At 40.1% G+C, this 16,307-nt stretch overlaps 2 protein-coding genes across 3 annotated transcripts in view; both read left to right on the top strand.

Annotated features, from left to right (window-relative positions):
* LOC117645490 overlaps positions 1-16,307 on the top strand; it is a 76,405-nt gene that overhangs the window by 39,102 nt on the left and 20,996 nt on the right. The window lies entirely within an intron of this gene.
* Positions 1,478-16,085, top strand: LOC117645547. Its single transcript, XM_034385829.1, has 5 exons — positions 1,478-1,648; positions 3,881-4,042; positions 4,444-4,626; positions 10,681-10,764; positions 16,074-16,085. The coding sequence occupies exons 1-5, from the start codon at positions 1,565-1,567 to the stop codon at positions 16,083-16,085; spliced, it is 525 nt and encodes a 174-aa protein (XP_034241720.1). The 5' UTR covers positions 1,478-1,564.

Raw genomic sequence — 16,307 nt, 5'->3', positions numbered from 1 at the left:
AGAGGATTGTTCAAGATACGGCTAAATAAAGCCAAAACAGTCCAAAAAAGACAATTCGACAGGGTTCAAGACCTAGCATATGCCTTCAAAAATCAAATCTTAGTCTCTTTGAAGTATGATTTCATATTCCCAACAAATTATGACAGTGGGGTTCATTTTGAAAATGGCAAGATTTTCGCTAGACCCCCCCCCCCTCCCCCCTTGATGGCAAAACGGACAATTTTACTAAAGTGTCGTAAATGCAGGAGTGTGCGAAAAGATGTATTTTAAGCACTTCCAGGTCCCGGATAGTCGAAGTCCCGACAGATCCTGAAAGAGGAAGGTCCAAAGGACCATTTTCCACCCAGAACTCATTTCATTCAATTTCAACAAACTTCTTCATTTTTTCACCTGTCCCTGGCCTTAATGTAGTACGAACACGCAGCAAATAGACTAACAATCACTGTTAAAAATTTGTTCGTAAATTTACAAACAACTTAGGAGTAATTTCGTTGCACGAATTATTTGTAAATTTACAACGTTTTAGTCTTGCCACAGTAGTTTATAAAATCAGAAACTTTTTACACGTTCCTCCCAATTACGTGGACCGCTTTTGTTCTACCTTGTCACGCTGATTAAATGGAGATGAACTTGTTTCAGCGGTTTTTGTTTTATAAAACATCTTGTAAAACGACGAAGGTATCACCCTATCTCGCAATTTTACAAGCGATTTGTGCAACGGAATCACCCAAGCATTTGTTGTAATTTTAGGAAACATTTCATAATTTGGTGACCTCGCTGTAGTATTACCGCTACCTTCGAAATGCATTTCGTTTGTACCATTTAATAAGGCGGTGTTCACGAACAAATTTCACAAAGTTAAGAAGATTTATGTGATGAATAATTCATAAAATGGCCTCTACAAATAAATTCCATAAAATAACGAAATGTTATTGTTACTTTACAAGGAATTTGTAACAAAAATTTTCGTAAATTCACAATAATTTTTACAGTGATACGATTAGGATTTCGAAATTCCAATTCTGTCTCACACTGGCCCATGGGTCGTGGTCGATCCGTGTGCGTGGTTTGATTTAATGGATAAGATCCAGGTTCATACCTTTTATTGCTAAGCGAAGCACCCTGTTGGGAGATTTGAACGTTCGAAATGACCGCTCCCCTCCCCCTACCTTTAGTTTACGAGAGGTATCTTCCCATTATTATTAATCCTATATTCATATGCGCATACTTAGTCTCAGCCATATGCCTCAGCCTCAGCCTCTTAGTCTAAGCAATATGAAGCGAGCCCCATAGGCCAAACTCTATAGTCCAATCGTTTTAGTTTACAGTTACATCCACAGCTTCACATAGGCCGGTTCAGCATCGAGGCCGCAGGCTTTTCATAAAACGAATCGTGACGAATGAAGTAACTTTCGTGAGCCGCAGGCGTGCGGGTGACATGCAACCAGTCTGCTGGTCTAGCTTGTGGCTCCGACATCTCACAGCCATTTCTGTTTGGCGCGTTCGCTGTTTTCGTAGGCTTTAAAATCAAGTTCAGTCCTTGTAGTAAGGGGCCGGGTCAAGTATGTTCCCATCAAGATTCTTGTGGGCGCTTATGATTCTGGCCCCTCAACACAGCGTCGAGGGAAAACGCATTAATACTTTTGCCGTAAGAAGCAACCTCTCGTAACAGCACAATGGAAGGTTCCATTGCCCTTTGACGTCATCGTACACGGTCAGCGGGGTCGATGGCTCGCATGCTGGCCAGTGAATTCCAGCCCCTCATTCAATTGAAAAGTTCCGAAAATGGAGTTGTGTTGAAAATCTCGCGAGGAACCCATCTAGTCCACGGCCATTAAATTGCAGAGCAGTTTTGTGCTAGCCTGTGGAGGGGGAAAGAGGGCTCCCTTCCGGCCCCTCCACAGGCTAGGGGACGGAAGTTGAGTACTTACTTATTTTCTTCGTACTTCCGTTTCAAGATTCGCGGAAATACCCTATTAGAAAACAGAAGGTGAGAATAATTGACCACACTATGAACTTTCAATTTGCATTGTAGAACAGTGAACCTACAAGAGATTTATTTCAGTTACAAACATTTTTAAACGCTTTTTCTAAACTGGAATGCAGTTTGCTTTGCAGTGCGAGGTGTAGCATTTCCCATGGAGGAAATGCCAGTTTTCAGCCAAATACTTAATTTGGAGTTAACATGATTTCTTCACCTACGTTGTTCATTTGCCTTTTCATCGTAGGAATGGTCCTTCTTCATAATCAGTGTTTGCTAATGTATCTTTCGGTGCCTTTCATAAAACCTGTTAAATGCTAATTATGCGAACTTGTATCAAGTACAAGAAATCTAGGCCCTATGTGTCGGACAAACAGCTAACTAAAACCTAAGACACAAAAGAACTAAAAATCACTCTGGTAAAACTAAAACGTAGTGTTACCCTCTGTTTTCAATCGTAATCAGGTTACGCTAGAAATGAAGCGTAACAGGCCCATCCGCATAGATTCCCCCCTAGAATTCCACCTTTATAAATGCATGGAGGAATTCCATGAGTATTTAACATACGTTAAGCGTATCGTCGCGTAACTTTATGCTTGACTCAAGCATAGAAGGTTATTGTAAAGTGAAAAAAGTGGCTATACGACATTTTGTAAATACTTGTGTCAGATGTCTCACGTCAGGGCTGAAAGTGCCTGTCTATTACATAAATTCATACCCTAAGACTAGGGTCCCACAAAACTTCAAGTCATTCCCAAATTCTCCTCACGACGAAGGATTAGATACCTAGTCTTTAGGTTCTGGCAATTCTATCTATTTTTGAATAGGAAAGAGGTGGCGTTGCCCTTTTTTTAATTACTAGATGATCCAGGAAGCGGAAGAAGGGGATAACTCAATTTTGGCCATTTTTCAGGAGAAACAAAAAACTGTTAGCAGGGAAAACTAAAACAAAACAAATGAATGTTGCAGATGTTAATAATTTCAAAAAGCATTAGTAAAGTTTTGGAATAAAAATCAAAAGTGTAAGGTGACTCCGTAGAGGATTTCTGCGACTTATCACTTTCCGTTGACATGGAAAACAGAGTCAGCTCACCTTATATTTCCTAAACAAAGTGGAATTTGGAGACAAGTCAAGTGGAACAATAGTCTGCATTAGTGTATGTTACTCTGGTGTATTTTTTGGACTTACCTCTTTTTTCCAAATTGAAATTCAAAATTAAGGGGGGGTTAAGTTGAGTTGATTCTTTTTACACTAGATTCATAAAAACACAAGTTGAGTTATATCCTTTTGCCAATTTGTCGGACTCGACTAAGGTTGAGTTATCTCCATTTTCCAATGAAATTTAGACTGTAAAAGGGGTTAAGTTGAGTTATACCCTTTTTCCATGTGGGTTTTCTCCTAAACTGCTTGGAATTCAGTCAAATAATTTGGTGTAATGATGTAAACCATTCTAAGGCACAATAATAAAATAAAAACTCAATTTGGGATAAGTCAAGTTATTCCCTTCTTCCGCTTCCTGGATCAGTTTTCCTGAAAAACCAAAAACACGACCAAAATGGGTCAAAATCTCACAACTTCGAAGAAAAATAAAAATAGGCCTGATAAAATAGCTTTTACAGCCTCTTCTCCATTGATATTCAAATCTGCCAACGCTATCTTTTTCCTATGCAAAAATAGATAAAATTGCGAAAATCTAAAGACTGGGTTAACGTTTTCAGGTCGGGAGGCAAATTAGCCCATTATCACTTTTCTTGACATCGATCACTACGAAGGAGTGAATAAACGAAACAACCCAGTAAAAAGTTGACTAATGATCATCTAATCATTCTTTTGCCGAACAAGTACATTTCTTCCACGTCAACAGTTATATCCCCTAAGTTCAAGGTCTTCTGCACTAGGGACCATTTATTGCGTTTGCGAGGAGTTTCGGGAGATGCGACTCGCAAGAAACTTATACACTCGACTTACGTCCAAGTCACTTCAATCCCTTCAAACCCTTTGATCTTCAGACAGTTTCGGGGAATCTGAGCTTCAAGAAAGAGTTGGATGACAACGTCTGGGTAAGCGGTGGCATCCGAAAGTTTTGAAAACCACCAATCACAGTTGCTGGCTGAGCGATAGCGAAGCCACATGGTAAAAACGGCATCTCGTTTTCCCAGGAAGCTTATAAAGACATAGGCCATTTCCAGGGAGTTCCTGGGAAAACCAGGAACCGTTTTTACCGTGCAGTTACTCAGCTGGGGTTGGAAAGTTTTTTCCGTCTCTGTCTATGTTTGTGTGTGTCTGTGCGTCCGCACTACTCCTCTGCATAGTGCGCATTATTTGAATTTTTTCATCTTTTCGGAGGCTTTTGGAAAAATACGGAAAATTTCCGTATTTTTCCCTGGAAATTTTCCAGCATTAGAATCACTAAGCCGCACTTTCCTCTTATCGGAACTTGTCCGGCTATTTTTTTTCACAGATTCGTGTCAGCATGGCACTTCGCGCGAACAACGAGTGGAAAGAGAATGCATTTAATTTCAATTTTCCCGGCAATGCCTGTTCTACGATACGAGAACAACTCCCCTCCCTCTTCCACCTCTTTGCGAAGGCCACCAACTCAACGCCGGCAAAAGACAGAAGGCAACCCTGCGTATTCCTAAGGGTAGAACGATGGGTTAACTGCAAATCCAACGGCAATACTTTTAGTACCTTTTTTGGCGATACAATTGAGTATCGCCAATAAACGGCCTTACGTAAAAGTATTGCCTTCAAAACGGCGATACACAAAAGTATCGCCAAAATTTGGCGATTCTTCGGAGTATTGCCACGATTTGGCATTAAACGTTGAACAAATCAAGGGGACAAGTCGTTAGGTTTAATGCCGTGGTTTTGGCGATACCCAACAGTATCGCCAAATTTTGGCGATACTTCTGTGTATCGCCGTTCTGAAGGCAATACTTTTCCGTAATGCCGTTTGTTGGCGATACTGAATTGTATCGCCAAAAAATGTTCTTGAGTATCGCCTTTGCATTTGCAGTGTTCCATTTGCACTCATAAGACTGAGCATGAGACTAGGGGTAATGGAGTCGCAACGGAGCTGGCCGGAATCTCTGCCATGCTAATTGTAGTTCACTATTTCTCCGACTAAATATGCGATTTTTGAGATGGCTCGGGCATTTTCGGAAAGAAGACATCTTAAAGTATGCCCTAAATTCAAAAAAGTTTCAATTTTCCCACCAGGGCTCGAACAGGAACAGGTTAACCGTTGCGCTACTCAAATGCGCAGGGCGACGGCCATGGTGCCAGGGGCGACGCAGGGGGGACGGATCTTCAACTTGCGATAGAAGCTTCCCGAGGGCATGCTTTAAGATGTCTTCTTTCCGAAAATGCCCGAGCCATCTCAAAAATCGCATATTTAGTCGGAGAAATAGTGAACTACAATTAGCATGGCAGAGATTCCGGCCAGCTCCGTTGCGAGTCCATTACCCCTAGTCTCATGGACTAAGAATGAATGAGTCTTGATCCAGTACCCTATTATGGGCGAGATACAGTTTATCAACCAAAGTTGGGCAACACTGAAAATCCAAACGCTATGAGTATAGCGTCAATTGGTGCGATGGAAAAGCATTGCACATGAAGTGCAATACCTCCCCATTCCCATGCATTAGTATAGGGCATTTTCGGGACGCATCGCACGCAAGGTGCAATATGGCTATTGTATTGCACGTATTGTGCGATATCTCAGCTGCATCGCACCATACGTGCTATTCAAAGCGTTTGGAATCTCAGTGAATGAAGTGTCACCCAGCACGGTGGTTTGCATCGAAATGCATGTTTTCTTCCTCTCTTTTCTTGGCTCCGCACAGCCACAGAAGTAATTTTTTCGGCTCGGGTAGGTCTATTGCACTGCTCCCAGTAAAAAAAAAAACTTTTGATATGTTGGTGACTTTCCTCAGCCCGATTCGCAGTTGAGGTGCTCACATCTTACTTACTTCTGAACTTGCAACTTTGTTCTCAACTATTTTTTGAAAAAGACAGATTATTCTTCTAAGTCTTGAAGATAATTCTTATGTATTGGCAGAGGGGACAACCACGTACGATGTTTGGGGACACAAGATTTCTCAAGACAAGATATTTCGTCCAATTTTAAGCCCAATATTTGCCTGTTTTTGGCCTTTTTGGGGAAAGATTTCGGATTTCCAGAGATTTTTGGGGCTTCAGGGGACATAGGATTTCTCAAGTGGTTGCCTAGGGTGTTTCACGTTTGCAAAAATTTTCGAAATCTCATGATTGCTGGGTCAAAATTGATTTTTTATCCAAAAAAAGGGAACACGTGTTTCGGGGTTTTCCAAATTTCACAAAATTAGAGGTCGCTCAACGCCCTTGAAAAATTTAAGCTGTTTTAGGTCCGAAATGCTAAAATCGTCAATTGTTGACCGATTTTGACAATTCTGGGCTCATTGGAAAGGTGTTGAGCTGTACTTTAAGAATCTGCTGCCAGAAATTCGACTGGAGTCGTTTGTTGGGGTACAGAGCCGCGTTTGTGTTTTTCAAGGCCCTCATTGTAACTTTGTGTGACTGTATCTTCGGCAGTTGTCGACCGATTTTCCCCCGCGATATCTCAAAATGACCGTCAGAGTCTTTCCTTTCTAACGGTGTGCTAGGATTGTAATTTGAAGCATTTGCCTAGTTTCTATGAGGCTCAAAGTACAGATATGCGACAAATTTTCATGTATGCCGTACACTTCTAAGAAGAAAAGTGCATCCACTGCGGCAAAAAGCTACAGAAAATTCTGTTAACAGCTTGTGGTTATTCTCCGTAGCCCCCTTGTCAATATTCTCCGTAGGCTCTTACAGTATTTTCCGTAGGACCACCGCACAGTAGGACCTTACAGTGTTCTCCGTAGGACTATGCAAGTCTTCCGGGCCCTAGGGGTAGGTTGGGGAAGAAAAGTACAAAACGCATACTTTGCACTGTACAGAAGTTCCAAATGAGGATTCAACTATTCTGCTCTCGTCAACTTGTAATCCAATGCCTTCCTAATGAAATTGATCACTGTTCATTGATTATAGTTCCCCACATTACGTACAACATGGCAAAATGTATGTGATTTCGGAACTCCTCGAAAAGGGTAAGAAAAGTACACCACCGGGAAAGAAAAGTACAACGAAAAGAATTGCGATTTCGAACCAGGAGACCACCAATCTTGGCTCAATACAGGTTTACCCCTAAAGTGGAGAGCTTTCACTTGCCATTAGTTCAAGTTTCGTCAAAATCGGTCAATTGGTTCTGATTCTACATGGACTCATCACAGAAGGTCAAAATAGCCTTTTCTCAGAGATAAGTGGGTACAGCATTTTTGTACTTTTCTTCCCCCTTTTACATAAATGCGCAATAACTTGTTTATTTCGAGTCCAATTCTATAACTTGTGTTGACATTTTTTGCTTGTCTCGCCTAATCAAATCTATTTCCGTGATCAATTCAATTTTCATCCCGCTTTTAGTTTCTTAGAGGGTGTTTTTTTCTTCCCCAATGCCTGTACTTTTCTTCCCCATTTCACTTTTACACTTATAAAAAATTGTGTTGAAGTCTAAGAGCATCGATCGGCACTGTTTTTCAAAGATGATGGTCTAAGCTATAAGGTGGTACCTTACAGTGGACTGTCGGCTGATTCTGCAGGAAGCTGTACTTCAAAGTACAAACAATTGAAAAAAAAGATTTTCATAGTATTTTTAATGTTATTTTCAAACGTGCAGTTTGATTCTAAATATTATAGGTAGAACTGGGCTAAATTTATTTTTTGTCAGCGGGATGACTAATCTTTCTAAAACCACTATCGTGATGGTTCAGTGTCGTTTCAGTTCGGAGATATAACGGGTGTTATTTTCTTACCCAAGCCTCGAGTGTACTTTTCTTACCCAACCTACCCCTAAGCCGGCTGGTGCTGCTACATTGGCTCCAGGGACACATTAATAACGTTCGATGGGTCTAACAAGGGTCTAACATGTTTTTTTAACGTTTCATAAAAGGTGAGTTACAAAATACTTCCCGATATTATTTCTCAAAGCTAGAGGGTCATTTTTACTGCGCAAGTATGTAAAACAAGTGGACAAATTTTGGATGGAAAACTTCTAGCGGGGACTCGGGAACTGAGTAGCTCTGCGCGAAGTGATATTTTGTCATTATTGGGCAAATACGTTGTGTTGTCTTGTGCCCTTCGCAGACCCCACTAAAATGACAGTAAATCACCCACTTAGAATTCAAAATCATCCTTGAAGAACCCTCTTTTCATTGATAATAAGTGTTTTTTCCCACGATTAACAGAAAGGAATCTGTAATAGAAGGAACTTCGTCAAAATTTGAGCAAAAAAGATGTCAATGGCGCTACTGCCCCCTTAAAAAAATGATCCAGGAAGCGGAAGAAGGGGATAACTTGACTTATCCCTAAATTGAGTTTTTATTTTATAATTGTGCCTTAGAATGGTTTACATCATTACACCAAATTATTTGACTGAATTCCAAGCAGTTAAGGAGAAAATCCACATGGAAAAAGGGTATAACTCAACTTAACCCCTTTTACGGTCTGAATTTCATTGGAAAATGGAGATAACTCAACTGAAGTCCACATGAGTCCGTTTGACAAATTGGCAAAAGGATATAACTCAACTTGTATTTTTGTGAATCTGGTGTAAAAAGAAACAATTCAACTTAACCACCCCTTAATTTTAAATTTCAATTTGGAAAAAAGAGCTAAGTCCAATAACAGGAAAAGTAGCGATATACATCGGCAACTTTGGCCCGTCCCGTACATTAAGAAACGTACGAATTTCGCCTATGTTCGACCCTGACGGGAATTAAACCTGAGTCTGGGGTTAAAATAAATGTCGTTCTTGTCATCAGCACCCTCAAAAACATCAGAAACAATGCAAAAACTCGAATAAACAGAACGTTCCAAAAATACCCCGCTGGGATTTGAACCCGGGTCCGAACTTCTCCGATTCACTCGAAACTGGCACCATTGGTTTTCTCTCGTCGCCCCGATTCCAAAAATACCCCTACATGCCCTCCTAGCTGCATCCGTTGCCGAAATCCTCCTCGACCCCATGTAGACCATGATGCACCTGCAGCAGCGCCCCTGGGGCTCGGATCGGATTTGCTGCCACCGGGCGGTTCTTAAGGTCACCCAAGGAGGCTGGATACCAAATTTGGTCAAGATCGGACCACGGGAAGTCCTCGGACGGACGGACGGACGAACGAACGGACGCACACACTCAAAAAAATTTCAATACAAAATTCTGTAACATGGTTACGCAGTAATTTCCACTACAAATGTTACAGAATTTTGTATCAGCACTGATACAAAATTTTGTATCACGCGTTACGGTAAACTGTTTCCCGGTTACAGAATTCTGCATTGCAAAAATCAGAAAAATTTGTCGTTTTATAAACAAAATTTGAACCTCAACGATCGTTTGTTCCAACACATTCGCTCCGTCGCTCCTGTACTGCCGAACACCCGGAGAAACCGAACTGCGTTCTCTGGAACCGAACCCCGGTCCCCCGGATTGCCAGCTCGGCATGCTACCGCTTGCGCCACCTCGCCGTATGGGGAGGCACGCCTCAGACTGTCGATGACACCGAGCGGGCACGCTGCATGCCCAGGTAGTGGTGGGAAACGAGCCCTGCGGCGCGACAGTTAGAGTTCCTGGCCCGAAGCTTCTAAAGTACCATGCCCCACGTTAGGACTTTTCGCCCGATCAACTGTGATGTTAAAATTAAGCTCGTAATTTGACTTTAAATTTGCGTTATTAATTTTTGCATCAGACGATATGTAAACTTGTAACGATATGTTACGGTTTTCTGTATCAGTTACAGTTATTTGCATAAAGATCGCATTTTTACATGGAACTATATCACTGATTGTGAATATTGGAACAAAAAGTACAGAATTTTGTATCAGTTTTAGAATTCTGAAGCACTGATTCGTAAATTCGTAACATTCTTGACGTGATACAAAATTTAGGATCAAGGATACAAATTTTTGTATCCGACTGACGTGTTACAGAATTTTGTATCAAGATCGTTACAAAATCCTATATTATTTTTTAGAGTGCAGCAGGGATCATACTATATGCCCGTCCCTCCGTCATTTTTTTTTACAAAAAATAAACGGGACGGGCCAAAAAATACACCAGAGTAACATGCACTTTATGCAGACTATTGTTCTACTTGACTTGTCTCCAAATTCCTCTTTGTTTAGGAAATATAAGGTGAGCTGACTCTGTTTTCCATTTCAACGGAAAGTGATAAGTCGCAGAAGTCCTCTACGGGGTGACCTTACACTTTTGATTTCTTTTCCAAAATTTTACTAATGCTTTTTGAAATTATTAACATCAGCAACATTCATTTGTTTTGTTTTAGTTTTCCCTCCTAACAGTTTTTGGTTTCTCCTGGAAAATGACCGAAATTGAGTTATCCCCTTCTTCCGCTTCCTGGATCAAATGTCTCTAAGGTTTCAAGCGTGTGTACCCCTGCACAGTTTACTTCGAGACAGTGCTAGGCCAGCAATGAAAAAATGCTCTGCTGCATCGAGCACAGTCGTACCAAAGACAGAGAAGTTCTTACGATAACTTTCTTCATGCCTTGTTCGACCTCCAATCTCTATTTTCCTACAAGTAGTACTTATTGTAACAAGCACGCGTTCTTCTCTTCAGGGATCAAACACCATCAAGAACGAACCGATGAAGTGGGAATTTCCCAAATTCAAGATCATCCCTTATGCCCGCTACAAGTTTCGAGTTCTTTTTAAAAAAAAAAAAAGGGGGGCCCGGGGGGCCCCCTTTAAAAAAAAAAAGGGGGGCCCCTTTTTTTGGGTTTTTCCGGGGGGGTTTTTTAAAAAATTTTTTTAAAAATTTTTTTTTTAAAATTTTTTAAAAAGGGGGGGGTTTTTTTGGGGGGGTTTTTTTTTTCCCCCAAGTTTTGGGTTTTTTTTCCCAACCCCCCCGGGCCCCCGGGGGGGCCCGGGAAATTTAAAATTGGGGGGAAAAGGGGCCCCGGGTTTTTTTGTTTTTTTGGGGTTTTAAAAAAATTTAAAATTTTTTTGGGTTGGGGTTTTTTTAAAATTTTTTAAACAAAAAAAAAAAAAAAGGGGGAAGGGGGATTTCCCCTTTTAATTTTTTTAAGGGAAATTTTTTTTTTTTTTTCCCCCAAAAAAAAAAAAAAATTTAGAACCCCCCTTTTTAAAACCCCCCTTTTTTTTTTTTTTTTTAAATTTTTTAAAAAGGGAATTTTTTTTTTTTTTAAAAAAAATTTTTCCAATTTTTTTTTTGGGGAAAAAAAATTTTTTCCCTTTTAAAATTTTTTTTTTTTGGGAAAGGGGGGAAAAAAAAATTTTTTAAAAAAGGGGGGAAAAAAAAACCCAAGGGGGCCCCCCCCAAAAAAAAGGTTTTTTTCCAAAAAAAATTTTTTTTTTTTTTTTTTGGGGGGGGGTTTTTTTTTTTTTTAAAATTTTTTAAAAAAAAAAAACCCCCCCCCAAAAAATTTTTAAAAAAAAGGGCCTAAAAAAAAAAGGGTTTTTTTCCCCCCCCCCGGGGGCCTTAAAAAAAAACCCTTTTTTTCCCCGGGGGGAAAACCGGTTTCTTTTTTTTTTTTTTTTTAAAAAAACCCCCCCTTTTAAAAAAAAAATTTTTTCCCAAATTAAAAAACCCCTTTTTAACCCCCAATTTTTCCTTTTTCCCCCCCCCCCCCCCTTTTTTTTTCCCCCCCCCAAAACCCCCCCAAAAACCCTTTTTTTTTTTCCCCAAATTTTTCCCTTTGGGCCAACCCCCCCCCCCGGGGGGGGGGGCCCCCCCCCTTTTTTTTTTTTTTGGGGAAAAAAATTTTTTAAAAAACCAAAAATTTTTTTTGGGGGGGGAAAAAAGGGGGCCCCGGGTTTTCTTTTTGGTTTTTTTTTTTAAAAAAAAAAATTTTTCCCAAACCACCCCAAAAAAAAAAAATTTTTTTTAAAAAAAAACCCGGGAAAAAAAAGGGGGGTTTTTTCCCCCCCCAAAAAGGGCCAAAAAATTTGGGGGTTGTTTTTTTTCCCCCCCCAAATTTTTTTGGGGGGGGAAAAAAAAATTTCCCTTTTTTTTTTTTTTCCCCCCTTTTTTTTTTGGGGGGGGGGTTTTTTTTTCCCCCCGGCCCTTCCCAAGGTTTTGGGGGGCCCCCCCCAAATTTTTAATTAAAAATTTTTGGGAAAAAAAGGGAAAATTTTTTTGGAAAAAACCCGGGGGGGAAAAAATTTTTAATTTTTTTTCCCCAAAAAAATTTGAAAAAAAAAATTTTTTCCCCCCCAAAAAACCCAAAAAAACAAAAAAAAAAAAATTTTCAAATTTCCCCCCCTTTTTTGGGGGGCCCTTTGGGGGCCCCTTCCCCCCCCCCCGGGGTTTTTTTTTTCCCCCCAAATTTTTTAAACCCGCCCCCCCGGGGGACCCAAAGGGGGGGTTTTTTTCCCCGGGGGCCCCATCCCTTTTGGGAAGGGGCCCCCTTTTTCAAAAACCCCGGGGGGGGGGGTTTTTTTTTTTTTTTCCCCTCATTTTTTAAAAAAAAGGGGGGGGAAAAAAAAAAGGGGGAAATTTCCCCCCCTTTTTTTGGTTTTTTCTTCTTTTTTTTTCCCCCCCCCCAAAAAAATTTTTTTTTCCCCCCCTTTTTTCCCCCAAAAAACCCCCCCAAAAAAAAAAAAAATTTTTTTTAAACCCCCCCCCAAAAAAATTTCAAAAAAAACCTTTGGAATGAAAAACCTTTTTTTTGGGTTTGGGGGGGGGTTTTTTTAAAAAAAAAAAATTTTTTTTTTTTTTCCCCTTATAAAAAATTTTTTAAAATTTTGGGTTTTAATTTTTTTTTTTTAAAAAAAAAAATTTTTTTTTTTTTTAAAATTCTTTTTTTTTGGGGAAAAATTTTTTTTTAAAAAAAATTTTTCCCCCCCCCCAAAAAAAAATTTTTTTTTTCCCCCCTTTGAATGTTTTTTCCTTTTTTTTTTTTCCCCCCAATTTTTGGGGTTTTTGGGAAAATTTTTTTTTTAAAATTTTAAGAAAATTTTTTTTTTTAAAAACCTTTATTGAAAAATTTTCCCCCGGGTTTGGCCAAAAAACAAAAAAAAAGGGAAAAAAAAAAATTTTAAACCAAAAAAAAAAAAGGGGAAAATTTTTTTAAAAAATTTGGGGGGAAAATTTTTTTCCCCCCCCTTTTTTTTTAAAAAAAATTTTTTTTTGGGGAAAAAAAAAAAAATTTTTTTTAAAAGGGAACCAATTTTTTTTTTCCCCCCCAAAAAAAAATTTTCCAATTTACAAAAAAAAAAAAAAAATTTTTAAATAAAAATTTTTTTTGGGGGAAAAAACCCCCCGGGGGTTTTTTTTTTTTTTTTTTTTTCCCCAACTCCCCCTTTCCCCCGGGGGGGTTTTCCCCCTTTTTGGGGGGGGTATGCGCTCTCTGAACCTGTGTACCGACTATTACGCTATTACGCTCTATTACGCCACAAATTAATCGGAATTTAGCAAAAAACCGGCCTAAAAAAAAAATTTTTAAAAATTTTGACAATTTCGGCTATTACGCGACTATTACGCGTATTTTCCCCTTTAAAAAGGGGTTTTCCCCGGGGAACCCCCCCTTTTTGGGTTTTTTCCCCCCACCGGAAATTTCCTTTTCCCCCGGTTTTTTTTAAACCAAAAAACCCAAAAAGGGAAAAAGGTTTTTTGGGGTTTTTCCTTAAAAGGGGGGGGGGGCCCCCCCCCCTTTTTCCCCCCCGGGAAAAACAATTTTAAAAGGGGGGCCCCCCCCCCCCTTATTGGGGAAGGTTTACCAAAAGTTTAAAAAAAAAAAATTTTTAAAATTTTGGGGGCCCCCCCCCCTTTAAAAATTGGTAAAACCCCTTTTTGGGGGATGGCCCCCTTTTCCCTTCAAAAAAAACCCCCCCCCCTTTAGGAAGGGGGGACTTTGGGTGTTACAAAGGGGTCCCAAAAAAAACCTTTAAATTTTTCAATTTGTTTTGGGGTTTTTTGTTTTGGGGGGCCCCCCCCCCCCTTTTTTTTTTTTTTTTGGGGCCCCCAAAAGGGGGCCGGGGGGTTTAAACCCCAAAATTTTTTTTTTTTCCCCCCCAAAAAAAAGGAAAAAAAAAAAAATTTTTTTCCCTTTTTTAAAAACCCCCTTTTTTAAAAAAAAAAAACCCCCCCCCCCGGGAAAAAATTTTTAAAAAATTTAAAGGGGAAAAAAGGGGGTTTTTTTTTTGGGGGGGGGAAAAAAAAAAAAACCCAAAAAAAAAATTTTTTGGAAAAAAAAAGGGGGTTAAAAAAATTGGGCAAATTTTTAAAAAGAAAAAAACCCCCAAAAAAAATTTTTTTAAAAAAAAAAAAAGGGGCCCGGGGGGAAAATTTCCCCCCAAAAAAGGGGCCAAAAAAACCCCCCCCTTTTTTTGGGGGGAAAAAAATTTTTTTTTTTCCCGGGGGCCCCTTGGTTTTTTCCCCCCCCGGAAAATTTTGGGGGGGGAAAAAGGGGCCCGGGGGGCCCCGGGGGGCCCCCCCGGCCTTTTCCCCCCCCGGGGAAAAATTTTTTTCTTTCCCCCCCGGGTTTTTTTTGTTTTTTTTTTTCCCCCCCCCCCCTTTTTTTAAAAAAAAAAATTTTCCCCAAAAACCTTTTTTTAAAAAAATTTTGGTTGGGCCCCTTTAAAAAAAATTTTTTGGGGGCCCTAAAACCCCCCGGGGGGGGGGGAAAAAAAATTTAAAGGGTTTTTCCCCCAAAAAAAAAAAAATTTTTTTTTTTTTTTTTCCCCCCCCCAAAAAAAAAAAAAAAGGGGGGAATATGAAGCAGAATTCTATTTCAATTGCTGCAGAAGGCTGTTGACTGATTCAAAACTTTATGACAAGGTGTCTTAGATTATACAACAATATTACGAAAGTCTATATCTGTGCTTGAGGAAAATGCATCACATTTGAACCAAAAATTTGCATCATGTCACAGGAGAGAATGACTATGTTACAGAATTTCGCATGAATGATACAGAATATTGCATCCCATTGGTTACAAAATCTTGACGCGGAATACAAAAGTTTGATGCGGGATACAAAATTTTGTATCAGTGGTGCTCAACACCGTATCACATCTGTTACAGAATTTTGTATTCTGACGTTACAATATTTTGTATCCAATTTACAAAAAAATAAATTGTAACATATTCGATACAAAATTTTGTAACAGGTGTTATTGAAAAAGCTGCGTAACCATGTTACAGAATTTTGGATTGATTTTTTTTAGAGTGTGTCTGTCTGTCAGCACTACTCCTCCTGAACGGCTCGGCCGATCTGGCTGAGATTTTGCACACTTTTTGGCGAGGGGGTATGCGCTCTCTGAACCTGTGTACCGACTATTACGCTATTACGCTCTATTACGCCACAAATTAATCGGAATTTAGCTAAAAACGGCCTAAAACACACCAAAATTGATAAAATTTTGACAATTTCGGCTATTACGCGACTATTACGCGTATTTACGCAAGCTATTACAGATAGAGTGAACCGACTATTACGCGAGTGCATACCCCCTCGCTTTTTGGGTATGTCCTTGGCTCGGCACACGCGAAATTTCACTATCCTAGCTCAACTGGTTCAGTTTTTATAGCCGAAAAACACCTGAAAAACGGCGAAAAATCGAGTTTTCTGCAGGCAAATGCCTTCTGCCTTGAAGAAGAGGGGGGCAGAGCCCCGCTGCCCAGGTTATGGCTTGCCCATCGTCGGTTACTTCTGAATTGTTGCATGCTGGGGGGCTCCGCCCCAGACCCCCCTTCATTCCAGATAGAGTTGCTTCATCTACAAGATCGTGTTATCTGTAGATGAAGCAACTCTATCTGGAATGAAGGGGGGTCTGGGGCGGAGCCCCCCAGCATGCAACAATTCAGAAGTAACCGACGATGGGCAAGCCATGGCCTGCTGAAGGCATGCTAGGTAGGCCAAGGTAGGTACGCCAGACGCGGATTGGAGGACAGGCAGCGGGACATCGCGAAGCCTGTTACGACAAGACGCGGTCTGGCGTAAACCTACCTTGTAATTTGCAACTTCATTTAAGTTTTGACTTTTTCTAGTGTGAACGCTAGTGCCGACTACCGCCTCCGTGTGTGTTGTTCGTGTTGTTGTGCTCTGTTGTGGTATGTTTACAAAACCCACCGGGGTTGCAATGCAACGACGCTTCTAAACTGCACCCGACTTTTATCATTGCCAACCTTAAAACTTCACTTGAACAGTGAACAAAACAAAACGTATTACCAGCTCGAATCGAATGTTTGTTCGAACATTTTAAAAAATTGGGCTCTGAACAA

Source organism: Thrips palmi, unplaced genomic scaffold (genome assembly GCF_012932325.1).
Source record: "Thrips palmi isolate BJ-2018 unplaced genomic scaffold, TpBJ-2018v1 HiC_scaffold_18, whole genome shotgun sequence".
Taxonomy (NCBI): Eukaryota; Metazoa; Arthropoda; class Insecta; order Thysanoptera; family Thripidae; genus Thrips; species Thrips palmi.
Note: the sequence above shows the minus strand (reverse complement) of the source record. Positions and strands in the feature narration are given on the sequence as shown.